This window comes from Podarcis gaigeae, assembly GCF_964106915.1.
Source record: "Podarcis gaigeae genome assembly, chromosome: 10".
In the NCBI taxonomy this organism is placed as follows: Eukaryota; Metazoa; Chordata; class Lepidosauria; order Squamata; family Lacertidae; genus Podarcis; species Podarcis gaigeae.
This window is the reverse complement of record NC_139686.1, coordinates 56,390,540-56,407,800: the sequence shown is the minus strand read 5'-3', so window position 1 is coordinate 56,407,800 and position 17,261 is coordinate 56,390,540. Positions and strand designations below refer to the sequence as shown.

Sequence of the window (17,261 nt, the reverse complement as noted above, 5' to 3'; positions counted from 1 at the left end):
AGCCAGGGGTCGGCAACCTGCGGCTCCGGAGCCGCATGCGGCTCTTTAACGCCTTTGCCGCGGCTCTGGGGTGGAGGCGAGGGGAGGAGGCGCATTTTCCTTTGTTCCCGTGCAGTCGCTGTCATCTGTGAGGCGGCGGCGGAGAGCAGAAGGCAGCGCCACTCTCCTCGCGAGTTGGGCGCAGGGCAGCGGCAGCAGGAAGGCTCCCCAAGGGCCGAGCGGCACGCGCCCGCCTTCCCCGTGAGCCATTGTTTTTAGTGCGCCTCCTTTCACTCATTGTTGCCCCGCGCGGTGAAGCGACCCCGGGTTGGGAGCCGCCAGGATCTCTGGAGCGAGTCCTCTTTCGGGGGTTGTGGGGGCTCCCAGCAGCAGCAGCTCCCGGCGGGAGCTCCTGCAGGGTGCGCAAGGCTTGCAGACACTCGCCCGAAGCACGGGGAGCCCTCCGGAGGGCTCCCTGTGCTTCGGGCAACAGGCTGCCGCCCCAAGCCTCGCGCGCCCGACGGGAGCTCCTGCCGGGCGCGCAAGGCTTGCAGACACTCGCCCGAAGCACGGGGAGCCCTCCGGAGGGCTCCCTGTGCTTCGGGCAACAGGCTGCCGCCCCAAGCCTTGCGCGCCCGACGGGAGCTCCTGCCGGGCGCGCAAGGCTTGCAGACACTCGCCTGAAGCACGGGGAGCCCTCCGGAGGGCTCCCTGTGCTTCGGGCAACAGGCTGCCGCCCCAAGCCTCGCGCGCCTGGCGGGAGCTCCCGCCAGGCGCGCAAGGCTTGCGGACACTCGCTGGGGCTGCAGGCTGCTGCCCGCAAGCCTTGTGAGCCTGTGGGAACTCCCGCCGGGCTTGCAAGGCTTGCGGATAGCTTCCTGAAGCCTGGAGAGCGAGAGGGGTCGGTGCGCACCGATGCCTCTTGCTCTCCAGGCTTCAGCGAAAGCCTGCATTCGCACCATAGGACGCACACAGATTTCCCCTTCATTTTTGGAGGGGAAAAGTGCGTCCTATGGAGCGAAAAATACGGTATATAGCATGTCTTTGTTGCTGGCTGATTTGCTGCTATTGCTTTGCAATTTGCAGCTACTGTTTTGAAGGGGAGTGAAGAACACACACTCAAAAAAAGGTAACTTGTTAATATAACGTTTATTTCTATGAGGAGGAGTAATTCTGAGGGGTCAAACAAAAAATAATTAAAAAGTGTCAAAAAAGTTATTTTTATAATGACGAGGATAACATTGGGCTAAGAAACAATGTATGCAGTGTTATATTTGTTTTAAATGTCGCAATGGTTTTGCGGCTCCCAGTTGTTGTTTTTTCTTCGGAAACGGGTCCAAGTGGCTCTTTTTGTCTTAAAGGTTGCAGACCCCTGGCCTAAGCCTTGGAACGGCAATGGTTTTGTTTAATTTTGTTTCATTTATCTCTAATCTAGCAACCTACAAAATATTTACGGATGCATTTGAACATCTCTTAAGTTATCATAACCAAATTTGCACGATTTGCAGCTTGTGGAGTGGCATGTGTCTGGTGGGGAGGGGCGATGCGGGGGGGGGGTGTTGGCTCAGTGTGGGTGCAAAACAGCAGGAGCACCACATTGCCTCCAGCTCCCCCCACCTCCTGCTCTCCCTTGGGTAAGTGGCAGTGACTTGCTGTGTACAGTGGTGCCTCGGGTTACAGACGCTTCGGGTTACAGACGCTTCAGGTTACAGACTCCGCTAACCCAGAAATAGTACCTCAGGTTAAGAACTTTGCTTCAGGATGAGGACAGAAATCGTGTGGCGGCAGCGGGAGGCCCCATTAGCTAACTCCACTTATCTCCTGGTACAGTGGTACTTCAGGTTAAGAACAGTTTCTGGTTAAGAACGGACCTCCGGAATGAATTAAGTTCTTAACCTGAGGTACCACTGTACCAGGAGATAAGTGGAGTCAGGAGATAAGTGGAGCCATGGGCATAGCCAAGGGGGGAAGGCAGAGAGTGCCGTGCCCCCCTGTAGATCATGTAAAACAATAGAAATACTTAACTGAACAACCACATTGGTTCTGCCCACCCTCAACTTCATAGGACTGGTCACATTGTGTGGATGCCTGATTATCGTCTTCCAAAGCAACTACTCTATTCCAAACTTTAAAAATGGAAAGCATAATGCCAGTGGTCAACAAAAGAGTTTTAAAGACTCTCTCAAGGCAAATCTTTAAAAATGTAGTATAAACACCGACAACTGGGAAACACTGGCCTGCGAGCGCTCTTGTTGGAGAACACCCTTTACCAAAGGTGTCATGGGCTTTGAAGATGCTCGAACTCAGGACTAAAGGGAGAAATGCACTAAGAGGAAGGCACGCTTGGCAAACCTTCACCATGCTCAACTCCCATGTGCAAACCTATGTCCCCACTGTGGAAGGACGTGTGGACCCTGAACTGGCCTCCAGTCACTTACGGACTCGCTGTTAAAACCGTTTTTATGGAAGCAAATCTTACTCGGCTACAAGTGATCGCCAAAGAAGAGGAGGCCCCCGACAATGCCCCCCAACACAAATCCTGGCTACACAAGATGAGCGCACAACCCCAGAGTCGTCTGCGACTGGACCTAAGGGTCAGGGGTACCTTTACCTACCTAGGGACGTGGGTGGCGCTGCGGTCTAAAACCACTAAGTCTAGGGCTTGCCGATTGGAAGGTCGGCAGTTCGAATCCTCGTAACGGGGTGAGCTCCCATTGCTCTGTCCCTGCTCCTGCCAACCTAGCAGTTTGAAAGCACGTCAAAGTGCAAGTAGATAAATAGGTACCGCTCCGCTGGTGGGAAGGTAAACGGCATTTCCGTGCGCTGCTCTGGTTCGCCAGAAGCGGCTTAGTCATGTCTGTGGACAAATGCCGGCTCCCTCAGCCTGAAAGCGAGATGGGCACGCAACCCCAGCATCGTCTGCAACTGGACCTAAGGGTCAGGGGTCCCTTTACTTACCTTTACGCCCATGAGTGGTACCCTACACAAGTGGTTCCTGAGAACAAGGAACAAGCTTTCATCTATGTTTGAATCTGCCATTTTGAATCAAGGTTACGAATCGAACCTTTTGAACTTGCACTGATTTCGAAATGGATATAGTGGTTTCTAAGAATTCCTGAAGTAGGAGGCAGCTGTTCGCCAATGTTTCTCAAATGAGAGACCATTCCGCAAAATGACCCGTAAGCCCCATGGCAATGGAATGTAAGGACCTCCCATCTTAACACTTGAAGAGAATCTTTGGGTGCTGACCATGGATGGTAAATCCCAAGCATGGACATTGCCATTCAAATGTTGTGCATGTACCATGTCATGTGATTTTGTGTGGTGGGGCTTATCTGCCCTGCCCCCCCCCCGGAGGTAGCCAGGATTTATGTTAGGGGGTGGGCTTTATTGGGGCGGCAGAACCTCAGTTAAATGTTTTTATTGATTTACAGTGGCAGGCTGCCCCCCTGGCTAGTATTTTATTCAATTTGGCACCCCTGAAACCAAGAGTGGATTTTTGTGATAGGACCATCAGCTCAATTCTGGCACTGGAATGCTTTAATTTAATGTTCTTTAATTCGGGGGGGGGGGGGTGTTGCTTCTTTCCGGCTGCTTTTTTTTTTTTTTTTGTACCTGAAGATTCTAGTGAAACAAAGAAACCTCTGCAAGCCTAAAAAGGTAAAGCTACCCCTAACCATTAGGTCCAGTCGTGGACGATTCTGGAGTTGTGGCACTCATGTCACTCTGTAGGCCAAGGGAGCTGGTGTTTGTCCACAGACAGCTTCCAGGTCATGTGGCCAGCATGACTAAGCCACTTCTGGTGAACCAGAGCAGCGCACGGAAACGCCGTTTACCTTCCCACTGGAGTGGTACCTATTTATCTACTTGCACTTGATGTACTTTCGCAAGGGGTCAGCAACCTTTTTCATTTGTGGGCCGTTCCACAGTCCCTCAGACCATGTTGTGGGCCAGACTATATTTTGAAGGGGGGGGGGAGAACAAATTCCTATGCCCCACAAATAACCCAGAGATGCATTTTAAATAAAAGCACACATTCTACCCATGTAGAATCCGCTGATTCCCGGACCGTCCACGGTCCAGATTGAGAAAGCAATTGGGCCACATCCGGCCCACGGGCCTTAGGTTGCCTACCCCTGTGCTAGACCATTGTTAAGCTTACACTGTAACTGGCAACAACTTTCCAGGGTTTCAGGCAGGGATTTTCTACAGCCTTACCAAGAGTGACCTGAGACTGAACCTGGGGCTTTCTACATGCTAAGGGAGCTAACTTGAATAAAATTTTGAGGGAGGGGACAGGTAAGCCACGTCCTGCATCACAAGATCACAAGATACAGCGCGCACACTCCATTTGAATGGTAATGGCTGCTGCTGTTGCTGTTGTTATTCCCTGCCCATCTGGCTGGATTTACCCAGTCACTTTTCGGGGGGGGGGGGCTAGCCCTCTTAAATATTTTATTGGGGGGGCTAAAGGGACCTTGGTCCCTAGGAGTTGGCTTCTATGCTACTCTGTACTCTGCTCCAGTGTGACGGTAAATGCGGAACTCACATGTCCCAAGCTTGCATTTCATGGCCTTTGGGTTTCACATTTCTCCCCTCCCCCTATTTCACATTTCTCTCCTTCCCTTCCCTTTTTTTATGCATACACCAGATCTGTCAGAAAGGGGGCTGTGGGTCTAAGACTGCCCCACGTCCGGATTTTCCCGGACTCTGGAGAAATTTCAAAGGCGGAATTGATGGGGGGGGGGGGGGCGCATTTCCGAAAGCTGTTGCTTTGTCTTGGATCTTAGGCAAGTCAATCGAAAAATTGAGCGTTTTTAATAAAATACCTCAACAACTTTGGCGTTTGTCTAAAAAAAGTTCAGTAAGTTTCAGGTTTCCCTAAGAAAATTTCAACAATTCCGCTGGTTTCCTTTAAAAAGGTTTTGGGGTCTTCCTAAAAGCTCAATTTTGGGGTCTTCCTGGAAAAAACCCCCTCAATCTTGGGGACTTAAAAAAAAGCTCAGTCTTGGGGTCTTCTTAAAATCTTCCTTGAAAAAAGTTCAACAACTTTCGGGGTGTCCTGGTTTTTCGAGTGCTGCTCGTTGGTGCCTTGGGGAACCCTCCTCCAGCGCGGGATCCTCGCGTGCTCTCGCCTAGTGACGCAGCTCCGGGTGGCCTCTGCGACTGGCGGAAGGGGAAGGTTGCTCCCACGAGGTCGCGCTCGATTGGCTGGCGGCGGGGGAGGCGGCCCGACTCCCCCTCGCAAAGTTGCAAACCGCGCGCCTTTGATGGGCAGCTGGCCGCTTCTTGCGCAAGGCCAGGCAGGCGGAGCTCGCCGGGGACAGGCAGCCGGGCGCCCACCTTTCCCACGCGTGGACCCGAAAGGTAAGCGAGCAAAGTGGCGTGCGCTCTTGGAGAGGGCAGCCTGCCTGCCTGCCTCTCTGCGACGGGGGAGGGGGGGGGGAGCCTGAACTTCGCCGCTCCCAGGTGCTGAATGAGGAGATCATATATGTATATAGTTGCAACGGAGGCCTAGGAGCCTCCGGGAATCCCAGCGCCCACGTTGCTGCTGGAGATGCTGAAGCGGCGAGATCTAGAGATCCAGGCGCCTGGGATCGCTTGCCGTAGGCCTCCCGGGGAAAGCCGAGGTGCAGACTTGCATTGCACAACCTCTAGTGTGAAGCTGCGTTGCGTTTTTTTAGTGGAGCTTTTTTTCCCATTTCTGGCAATGCGTAATTGGAGAGCGTCGCGCACTCTTGTCTTTCCTCGCGCTCTCTTGCCTTTCACATTGGAGCAAGCCTTTAACTTTCTTTTTTTAGAATGATTTTTATCAGTTTTCAAAACTAAACTAAGCCTTTAAAGTTTCTAGCTCTCGGTGTGGGAGCCCAAAGGTTTCTTCTTCCCAACGGATTAGGCAGAGGCCCTTTAAAAAAAAAGAGAGCGAGAGCGCTGCTCCTCTGATTACTCGGCCATATTGGTGCTTTCGTGGGCCAAAGAAACCGGCTTGTGTGCTTCCTGCGCGTCTCCCCATCTCTCCTTCTACCTGAGGCTTCATGCACCTGATGAAGTAGACTTTCCTAGCATCGCGGAGTTGGAAGGGACCATAGGGTCATCTAGTCCAACCCCCTGCAATCTTGTGCCCAACACGGGGCTCGAATCACAACCCTGAGATTAACCCTCGTGCTCTAGCAACCGAGCTATCCCACAAAAGTTTATATCGTTTTTTAAAAAGGTAGTTTTTAAGTTGCAACAAGCCTGTGGTGTTGTCTTTTTGCTGCGAGAAACTTAAAAGGGTTCTGGGCATTTTAAATGTCTTCCCTTTTCATTTTATAGGCTGATGGGCAATGAATGCTGTGAGCAACTGACTCTTCTCCACCTCCCTTTTGTCTCCCTCCCTGTATTCCTCAAGTCTGGAGACTTGAGGAATTTTTAGCCTGAGGGAAAGGTGGTTGTTTCTTTCTAGAGGAGTGGTTAGGTTGGCCTTTTGATGCCAAAAAGGGCAGTGAGTCTTTAAAGCAATGGTTCCTAAAGGGTGTGGCAGGAGAAGATAGCAAGGGGGGGGGGGGAATTCAAGGACAATCAAAGAAACATTTAAACACTTCAGTGTAGTATGGTATCAAACAAACTTTTACTATAGTATCATAGTATAGTATCAAAATATTTTTGATAGTATAGTATAATGTTTTATTTTTTTGCAGAATATGGATAAATATCTTTTCAAATTGAGAGCAAGATCAATGAACTAGGACAATCCTAGTTGTGTTTGTTACCAATAAAAAAAAAAAAATGGTGTGCTGCGAACAAATTTTTATTCTGAAAGTATGGCCCAGAGGAGAAAAGTTTGAGAACCACTGCTTTAAAAACTAAAAATATGTTAGCATTTCAAGGCTCCCTGACTATAAAGAGTCTACAAGGTGCTAGTCTTCAAGGAACCACAATACTCTTTATTGTTCACCTTTCTACCTTGCTTCTCTAGTTGAAGATGTTCATAGGCCCTGGCAAATGTACAGCCTTTGCAACTAGAGACAGATAAGTTTAACAACCTTTTTGCATTCCCCATAGAAAGGCATAAAATCTTTTGCTGTTGATATCAGTGGTAATTGGCTTCCACTTATTGGAATATGTAAGGACCTTTAAGCTCAGTAATGCGAATGGTTTTACTGAGGGCTTGGTTGTCCTGGTAGTAGTCTTGCCTTTGTTTGGAATATATTTAAAAGGCAGTGTGTGTGTTTTTCTTTTTTGCCTTAAGCCAAGGCAAAGTTGGACCACAGAGCTCTCCTGACTTCAAGGGAATAGTGTTTGCAATGGCATCAGTGAGGAGGGAAGAGGTTTGGGAGTGGTGAACTTTTCCACTCTTAGTCATCAAATAGCAACTACTGTGACTGGTGAATCGTACAACCGAGACCAAATAGTTGTGAATGTGTGTATGGAGCCATTGTTGCTGATAACTGTAATAGCAAAGATGTTAAAGCTACAAATATAACAAATTGTTCTTTATGTTATCCAGTCTGATAGATTGTGGCACTAAGATCAACAGTTCCCAGTCCTCCTTGGGCATGTTGTCAGGCTATGATGAGATGGGCAGTAGATCATATTTGGAATCAAGCCACAATCTATTGAAATTTTACAATGCCTGCTGGGTAATTTTACTGTGTTGATATGTATCAATAACAACATGCACTTTGAAAAATTGAAAATTCTCATTCTCCCTTCAATCTTCCATGAATTTGGTGTGTAAACCAGTGAGAGTGATGTCTGTTGCAGTTTTAGATTTGTAATGTTTGGGATTCTGCTTCCTGTGGAATAGTGCTTGTTTCAAAGGAAACCACCAAGGTTACTAAAGGGGTAACTAAAACTTCAGTCCTAGGCGCACTTACCTGTGAGTAAGCCTTACTGAACTGAATGAGATTTACTTCCAAGTAGAAGCAAGCTCTGCAAAACAATTTTGGGACAGCAGTATGGATATCTTCAGGGCTGCGATTAAATTCTCCTTTTTATAATGTAAAGAGAAGGCCAGGATTTCATATTGTATTTGACAACGTAAGAAAATGTACATGGTGCTGGTCTTGTTTAAGAATGAAAGTATAAATATTTAAATAAAACCAATAAATGGACAAATGTTGGACAAATGTTGGCGGTTATAGGTTGGCAACTGTCAACCTTTCATGCTGCGTATTGTTCATCCTTCCACTTAGTGTGAGAACCATAAATCTATTCTTGCATCCATAGTTTTGGAATTAAAAGTCAGAAGGGACTAGCTGATGATTTAGGCCAAGTTTTTTCTCATTCATTCTGCACTGATTTCACTGTTTAGAATTCTTGGGTTCCTTGATTGAATTTGAGATACAAATGTTACTTTTGGCTGTTACCAGATTGCTTCCCTTGTAACAATTTTCAGTTCATGTTCTCACTTGTAAGGAAGACAACATTCAAGGTTTTTCCCCCTCTGAAAAAGTTTGAGATGTTTGCACAGTTAATTGGCAATGTGCAGTTATGACTTCTGGAATGCACCTTGTGTTAAAAACCAACTAGTTTTACAGCAGATTTCTAAGGAGACCAGGGTGTTTTGTTGTTGTTGTTGTTGAGGGCAGGAGATGGACGGACACGCAATGGCTGTTTCTGAACACCTTTATGTTGCATCTCCTTATTACTTTGTCTTTGCTTGCTGTTAGGTTTTTAATCATGCTTCGAGCATTCAAACGCACAGGTGGTAGGTTTGAGAGCCATCTTTCAAGGTGGCAGCATTATCATAAATCTGTCCTGGCAATCAGAAGAGAGGATGTCAATGCCTGGGAAAGAAGAGCCCCGTTAGCCCCACGGCACGTCAAACTTTTAACCAACCTGGGCTACAAAGTTCTGGTGCAACCGTCCAATCGAAGGTCCATCCATGAAAAAGTAAGTCCTAACATTTTGGTTGTTGATCACAAGGGTAGGAGCGGCGTACGGTTTGTTTCTTGTGCACGTCTAATCACAGTTATTGGGCCCTTGATGTTACAATGCCCATAGTGGTTTTATGGGTGCTGATGAAGCCTCTTGGCAGTGATTGGCCGAACTGCTCTGATGTCACAGAGGGACTGAGCAAGCCACAAAGTTTGCTGCTGCTGTTTGAGCTGCCTTGTTTTCTGGAGTGGGGCAGAGCAGAGAAGGTCCTAGAGAAGGAGAGGCTGAAAAAGCAAACGCAAGGGACTTGGTAAAGAGGTGGCAGGCAGTGGCGTAGCGTGGGGGGTGCAGGGGGGGCCGGCCGCACCAGGCGCAACATCTGGGGGTTAGGGGGTGCAAATCCATGGGTTAGGGGGTGCGAATTACTTGCCTTGCCCCAGGTGCTGACAATCCACGCTACGCTACTGGTGGCAGGCACCAGACAAGTTTGTAGAACTGGGCAGCACCTAGGATAAGAGTGCTGGAAGGAGGAGTGTGTGAATGAATGACAGGAGGAGAAGGGGCAGCGAGGAAGGAGCTGCATATGAATGACTAGACGATGGAAGAGTTGGAAGCAGCAGAGGGGATGGAGGCTGAGGTTGACAACAGTGGTGACTTCAGTGGGGGGTCCAGGTCCCACTCAGCGGAATGGGCAAAACCCAACAGGGCCAGCACCCCCCGATTTAAAGTAAATGAAGTAAAACGGCACCTGAACTCCTCCAATAATAAGTCCATCAGGCTGAGAGTCTAAAATTGCTTTAACAGTCCCACTGAGTTCACATAAAGATTTATGGAATCAATATTGTGGTGGCCTATGGCTTTAAACAATTAAGGTACATTTGTATATGAACCCACAAGCCACATCTTTGGCTGAAAGCCTCCCCTCTTTCTGATATGAAAATAGCAATCCTTGTGTACTGCCATTTTGCTCTGGCACCGAGTGTGTGGTTTCATTTAGAAATGTCAGGTGAGAACGATACCCCTCATAAGTGGGGAAGGAGTCTCTTCTCCCCCACCCACAGGAGTGGATAGCCAGTATAGAAATAAGGCTCAGCTTCTGGAATAGCATCTACTGAACTATCTTGATATTTTCTGCCTTTGTTCAGTTTGGCTCGAGACGTCAATTCCTCTTCAATGCTTTGTTTGCAGGACTATGTTAAAGCTGGCGGTATTATACAGGAAGACATTTCGGAGGCCTGCCTGATTGTGGGTGTGAAGAGGCCGCCGGAGGATAAACTAATTCCCAACAAGAACTATGCATTCTTCTCTCATACTATTAAAGCTCAGGAGGCAAATATGCCCTTGTTGGATGAGATCCTGAGCAAGGTAATATTTCACTTACGGAGGACTGCTAACTATTATTATAATATGGTGAAATGGTCAGTTCAGCAGGGTGAGAGGATTTAAAAAGTGCAATATTGGGTTTCCACGTTGCGGCAATGAATTAACGGCAGTGTGTTTTAGTAGCATGAAAGGCAAAACAAACATTAGTGTTGTAACTCACTCTACGTGGGGCTGCCCTTGAGACTGACCCAGAAGCTCCAGCGGGTGCAGAATGCCGTGGCAAGACTCCTTACAGGGTCCTCGTCGTGGGATCACATTCACCCGGTGCTATACCAGCTGCACTGGCTCCTGGTGGAGTACAGGATCAGGTTTAAGGTGCTGGTTTTAACCTTTAAAGCCCTATACGGCCTAGGACCCTCGTACCTATGGGACTGCCTCTCCTGGTATGTCCCCCGGAGGACCTTATGGTCTTCAAATGAAAACATCTTGGAGATCCCGGACCACAGGGAAGTTAGGCTGGCCTCAACCAGAGCCAGGGCTTTTTCGGCCGTGGCCCCAATCTGGTGGAACGCTCTGTCACAAGAGACTAGGGCCCTGCAGGACTTGACATCTTTCCCCTGGACCTGCAAGACAGAGCTGTTCCACCAGGCCTTTAGTCAAGGCACAATCTGACCCTCTTCTTCTGTAATCCTCATCGAACTCTAGCCCAATGGTTGCCATTAATTGATTCTGAATTGATTTTAGAACGTATTTCAATTAATTGACTGTGATTTTATGTAAACTGTGTTATTTTAACTGTTGTTAGCCACTCTGAGCCCGGCTTCAGCTGGGGAGGGTGGGATATAAATAAATTTTTATTACTATTATTATTAGTGAACTCAGAGTAGACCCATTGAAATAAATGGACTCAAGACACATTTTCCCTGATCTAACCCCCTACTGAGATGAATGGAAGTTGCTGGAAGGCTTATCTTTGCCTCTTTTTATTTAGAAATCCCATTTATCTCATAGGAGATGTTCCCAAAGCATTGCTCTATAAAATAATTGAAGTGACTTCCTTTACATGCATCTTTCTATAAATGGCAGGGGCTGCTGTGATTTGATTTTAATTTTAATGTACTCAGATGAGTGGAGCCTGAGAACAAATGTATACGGTGTGTTGTACTTTCAGAACATTCGACTGATAGATTACGAGAAAATGGTGGATCACAGAGGAGTGCGAGTTGTAGCCTTCGGAAAGTGGGCTGGCGTTGCAGGTATCTAAAGAAAATTAATGTTGTGTTTTGGCCATTTTCAACCAGAAGGAACTCCATATCTTTGCACCTGCTAGCTTTTATTTATTTAACTTACTCATTCACTATAAAAGCATTAACGCACTGCTTAATGTTATATTAAAAAAATCTCTAAACAGTAATTAGTGAGCATGGGATTGGGGAGGGCTGCTTCTGCTATGCCACCTTCGAGATTTTTGCATTTTATTTTATTTATTCTATTTTTATATATATACTTTGCAGGTTTATACATTTCACTAATTTTACAAAACTTTTGACATTTCAAAACTTTACTTCCTCCCCGCTCTTTCTGCTGTTCCTTAAATTTATTTTTAATATCTTCTACATATCCAAATTAACTTAATTTGCTCATTTATTCAGCTTCTTTAAATATATACTCTTATGAAACTGCAGGTTATTACAATAATCCTGCCAATGTCTGTTTACAATTTATCTGTAAATATTCAACGAACCATTTCCACTCTTTTATAAAAAGTTATCTTAAGTTTTTGTATCCATTCTTCCTTTGCTGGGACTTCTGCTTCTTTCCATTTGGGGGTGAGTAACATTATTGCCACTGTAGTAGCATACATGAATAAGTTTCTGTACAGTTTTGGTAGTTCTGTCCCTATAATTCCCAAAAAGAAAGCTTCTGGTGGTTGTTTTTTACACAGGTTATTTTAAACAACCTTTTCATTTCATTATATATCATTTCCCAGTAAGCTTTAACCTTACTACAAGACCACCGCATACGATAAAAAAAAGTCTTTCTCTTTACACTTCCAACACTTATTTGATTTAGATTTATACATTTTTGCCAATTTACTCGGTTTTTGCACCTTACGTGAGACATAAGAAACGTGGGAAATTGCCTTCCATCTGGTCAGTACTACTCATCTGTGAGGAGGTGTTGTGTGAATTGTGTATATGAACGTGCATGAGTGCTGGCTGTGCACATGTGAGTCCAGGTACATGCCTGTAACATGCCTATCGCTGTAAAATCTGCTATGGCAGTGGCTTTCCAGCAGGGCTTTTTTTCAGCCGGAACTTCCCATAAATCAGTTCCGGTACCTCTCAGGTGGGTGCCATTGCTGTTGTAAGAGAACAAGGGAGCCTGTTCATGGTGAGTTCTGGTGTCACTTTTTGTAGAAAAATAGCATTGCTTTCCAGGGTCTTGGGTCAGGTCCATTTATAACTAGACACGGTGAGAACTGGGAGCTTTTGCATGCCGAACAAGAGCTTCACTACTGCATTATGGCCTTTCTTATTTTTTAATTTTTAAAAATAAAGATACTAAGACGCATTTGGGAAACAGGAGAATGAAACCCCCGCTAAAATATTCTGTTTGAAGTAACTATCAGGAAATAAGGATTTGTTTTAAGTTTTTCATGTATGCTAAAACTCAGTCTAAGCTTCTTTTTTAAAACAAAATTGTTTAACCACATTGGTTAACGAACATGGATACGTATGCTGTAATGTTAATGTTTGAGTTAAATAAATTCTTTAAATTGTTATTAAGGAAATGATTATTTTTCTCCTTCCAATAAAGTACAGTGGAAAAGTTGTCCAAATAGAAACAGTTAACTTATTAAACCTCGTAATGATTTCATAATTCTCTGTCTATGTATTTCTAATAGTATAACCAAATCAATAATTTTTGATATAACTGTAAAAACTACTCTGAAATTTTATTATTCCAAAAATGAAACCTTCATCTGGTAGTAAATATTAAGATGATACCAGCAAGAACAAGTCTTTCTGTAAAAAAAATGATTTAAATCAAGTCTTACTGACTAATGATTTAAATCGTGATTTAAATTGATTTGATTTAAATCAAATCCACCTTGGGCTTGGATGACTGTTGGGTTCAAGGTGGGTGTTTGGCCTTGCTCAGGCACTTGGAGCAAATGGGTCCTTGAGGCATTGTGGCTCTAGAATTCCCTTTAATTTTCCTTACTTCTCTCACCAGTTTGACTTTGCTGCAGCATTTAATAGCTCTGTGTACTGTACTAACTATGTATTATGTAATTCTGAACCAGGTATGATCAACATTTTACATGGAATGGGATTGCGATTTCTTGCCCTGGGGCATCATACTCCTTTTATGGTAAGGCGCGCGCGCTCTCTCTCTCTCTCTCTCTCTCTCTATATATATATATATCGGGGGAACATGGGGGTGGAGGGGTAGGATGGGTAGATTTTTGTTAATTTGTCCCAAAGGCCTATTGACTCCATCATCAACAACATTATCATTTTGTTATTTATACCCCGACCATCTGGCTGGGTTTCCCCAGTCATTCTGGGCGGCTCCCAACAGAACACAAAAACAGAATAAAGCTTCAAATAGGCTGCCTTCAGATGTCTTCTAAAAGTCAGATAGTTGTTTATTTCCTTGACATATTATGGGAGGGCGTTCCACAGGGCGGGTGCCACTACTGAGAAGGCCCTCTGCCTGGTTCCCTGTAACCTCACTTATCGCAGCGAGGGAACCACCAGAAGGCCCTCGGAGCTGGACCTCAGTGTTTGAGATGAACAATGGGGGTGGAGATGCTCCTTCAGGTATACTGGACTGAGGCCTTTTAGGGCTTTAGAGGTCAGCGCCAACACTTTGAAATGTGCTCAGAAACGTACTGGGAGCCAATGTAGGTCTTTAAGGACCTGTGTAATATGGTCTGGGCAGCCACTCCCAGTCACCAGTCTAGCTGCCCACTGACATTAATCTCTTCCTGGTTTCAGCACATTGGTATGGCCCATAACTACAGAAACAGTAGCCAGGCTGTCCAAGCAGTCCGCGATGCTGGTTACGAAATTTCCCTAGGCTTGATGCCAAAGTCTATTGGACCCATAACATTTGTGTTTACAGGCACTGGCAACGTGTCTAAGGTAAGGCATTGTTCAAGTGCATGGCACTAGTACATTTTCTCATTGCAACCGAGATATTGGCTTCTTGTTGTACATATAAGGCTTGTTCATTTCTTCCAATAAAGCTATAGGCCCCTTTTACTGCATTTCTGTTCCTTCCACACAGGATTAATGAGATGTGCACATAAATTTTCCCATCTGACGGCTGGAACATAGGAAGCTCCTTATATTGAGTCAGATCATTGGTCCAAGTCAGTGTTTGAAATTAGCCAGGCGCGTTTTGCTACTGGCATGGGTCCAGTTGCGACCACATGGAGATTTCTGGGAGCCAGGGTGGCAACTGGGCCTTACTCCACAGTTGTTACAATTTTCATTTCCACTGCGTGTGTTTCTCGTTCTTGCATACTGGGATGAGTGAATTGTTGTAAGAGCAACTGCAGTCAAGCAGTGTGTTGTTGTTGTTGTTTAGTCATTTAGTCGTGTCCCACTCTTCGTGACCCCATGGACCAGAGCACGCCAGGCACTCCTGTCTTCAACTGCCTCCCGCAGTTTGGTCAAACTCATGCTGGTAGCTTCGGGAACACTGTCCAACCATTTCGTCCTCTGTCGTCCCCTTCTTCTTGTGCCCTCCATCTTTCCCAGCATCAGAGTCTTTTCCAAGGAGTCTTCTCTTCTCGTGAGGTGGCCAAAGTATTGAAGCCTCACCTTCAGGATCTGTCCTTCCAGTCAGCACTCTGGGCTGATTTCCTTAGAAATGGATAGGTTTGATCTTCTTGCAGTCCATGGGACTCTCAAGAGTCTCCTCCAGCACCATAATTCAAAAGCATCAATTCTTTGGCGATCAGCCTTCTTTGTGGTCCAGCTCTCACTTCCATACATCACTACTGGGAAAACCATAGCTTGAACTATACGGGCCTTTGTTGGCAAGGTGATGTCTCTGCTTTTTAAGATGCTGTCAAGAAGTGTAGTTGAGATCAAAGAATCATAGTATTGTAGCATGGGAAGGGACCCCGAGGGTCATAGACAAATAGACATTTCGTTGTTGGGATTCAAGGTGTCATATGGTGCCTAGCTTATATTTCTTAAGTTTCTAACACTGGTCCCAAGTCTGTGTCTAAGTCAGATCATTGGTCATTGTCTGCATGGACTGACAGCAGCTAGGAGTCTTGCTGACCTACCTGGAAATGCCAGGGATTAGAACCTGTGACCTTTTGTGCAAGGCATTTGTTCTTCCACTGAACCTAAGCCCCTTAAACTATTAGGATGAACATGATCTGTAGGTCTCTAGCTGTGTATATGCTGCCACTGCTGTTTGATTTCAGCCCTTGAGAAGCACCCAACCATCTGGAGAAGGTGCAAAGGGTTGGAGGAGTTGGATGGTTGAAGGTCTAGGTAGCAAGTATACATTCTGGAATAATATGGTAGGAAACTGACAAAAGCAGACAGAAGGAGATGCCTGAGGTCATACACTGAATGATGTGCTAGTTCCACAATTTTAACTCCAGTCTTCCAGGTTTAATTCCAGACCCCCCCCCTCTCTAATGTGTGCAGGATAGTCCTTGGCAGAAGTGTTGTTCCTTTGATTGCCCAATGCCTTGCATTTTATTTATTTTTTGGTAAATCTAACCTCACTATCTGTCTTACTTTTATCTACAGGGTGCCCAAGAAATGTTCAATGCCCTCCCTTGTGAGTTTGTGGAGCCCCACGAGCTGAAGGAGGTCTCTCGAACTGGAGGTAGGGCATTCTGGGATGGGCTTCAGAAGCTCTGTGGGGTACGTTCTTTCTCTTTTATTTACAGTGCTCCTCCCTACAGACCTCAGAAAAGTCTACGGGACGGTGTTGAGTCGACACCACCATCTTGTAAGGAAGACCGATGGCGTGTATGACCCCGTGGACTATGACAAGCACCCAGAACACTACACCTCTCGTTTCAACACGGATGTGAGTACACCACTCCCATTATTGTACCCTTAAGTGTTCCAAGAGAGTCAGACTCTGCCCTATAGTTACCATGACCTCTGTTACCTACGACACCCAATTTCCTGTCAGTGTAGCTCATGTAACCAATGTGCTTTTCTAAAAAATAATAATTAAGCTGATGATTCTCATATATATAATTTTTCTGTTTTACAATTTAGAGTATTCATTTAAACATCCTTAAAATATCCATTACTTCCCTTCTCTTTCCATGGTTCATTTTGCATATCATAAATCCCTGCATATTTTACAAAAACTAAACCATTCAGTATTCTGTTATTACATCCATCAAAACTTACTTACACTGTTGAATTTATCTTAAAGCTGCCCATGTTTTCAAATGTGCACAATTTCCCCCATATATTCAATAAACATTTTCCAGTCTTCTTTAAACGTATGCCCTTCTTGTTCTTATTCTATATGTTAGGTCCGCAAGCTGTGCATATTCTGTCAGCTTAAAGTTCCCATTCTTTAGTTGGGACCTCGCTTGTTTTCCATTTAAGCTGATGATTGTCTAGATGCATCTAGAGAACCGCCTAGTTCCATGACCAGATGATAAAGTGAGGCTTACTATCAGCATCAAACATTTGCATCACATAGTTAAGCGTGTTCTCCTTCATGGAGAGCACGTGTTGCGGTGGGGGCCGCCAGGACACTCCAAAGTTGGAGGGCGGGCTAATTGATCATTGGCCACTGATGCGATTGGGGCTTCCCTTGTTGTTGGGAAGAAGTTAATGTTGCCATTTATTGATTGACAGCCAGAAATAGTAAAACTCCTTGCACGAGGCTAGGGCTTCCTCTTTTCGCCCATGCATTGGATTGCCCGTCCCTCCCTCCCTAGAATAGGGTTGTTCGCTTTGACCTTGCTATGCCTGTCATGAGGTCGTCTGCTTTGGAGCGGGGGCCTGGTAGGAATTTTGTCCATCTGGCTGATTGGCTGGGGCCATTTGGTTTTTGCCTACTGCGTAGCAAATCGTCACAACTTG

At 45.8% G+C, this 17,261-nt stretch overlaps 1 protein-coding gene across 4 annotated transcripts in view; it reads left to right on the top strand.

The window, feature by feature from the left end:
• Window positions 1-5,148: 5,148 nt before the first annotated feature.
• The window catches only part of AASS (aminoadipate-semialdehyde synthase), a 42,036-nt gene continuing 29,923 nt past the window's right edge, over window positions 5,149-17,261 (top strand). For 2 of the 4 annotated variants that reach the window (XM_083699101.1, XM_083699104.1), the window contains exons 1-7: window positions 7,572-8,856; window positions 10,030-10,206; window positions 11,336-11,420; window positions 13,475-13,542; window positions 14,172-14,318; window positions 15,954-16,032; window positions 16,112-16,239. In XM_083699101.1, the coding sequence (XP_083555227.1) occupies window positions 8,593-8,856; window positions 10,030-10,206; window positions 11,336-11,420; window positions 13,475-13,542; window positions 14,172-14,318; window positions 15,954-16,032; window positions 16,112-16,239 (948 nt within the window). In that variant the 5' untranslated portion in view covers window positions 7,572-8,592. Of the gene's footprint in view, window positions 5,347-7,571; window positions 9,170-9,315; window positions 10,207-11,335; window positions 11,421-13,474; window positions 13,543-14,171; window positions 14,319-15,953; window positions 16,033-16,111; window positions 16,240-17,261 lie in introns of those variants that run through there. The other 2 variants (XM_083699102.1, XM_083699103.1) reach the window with 2 other exon arrangements.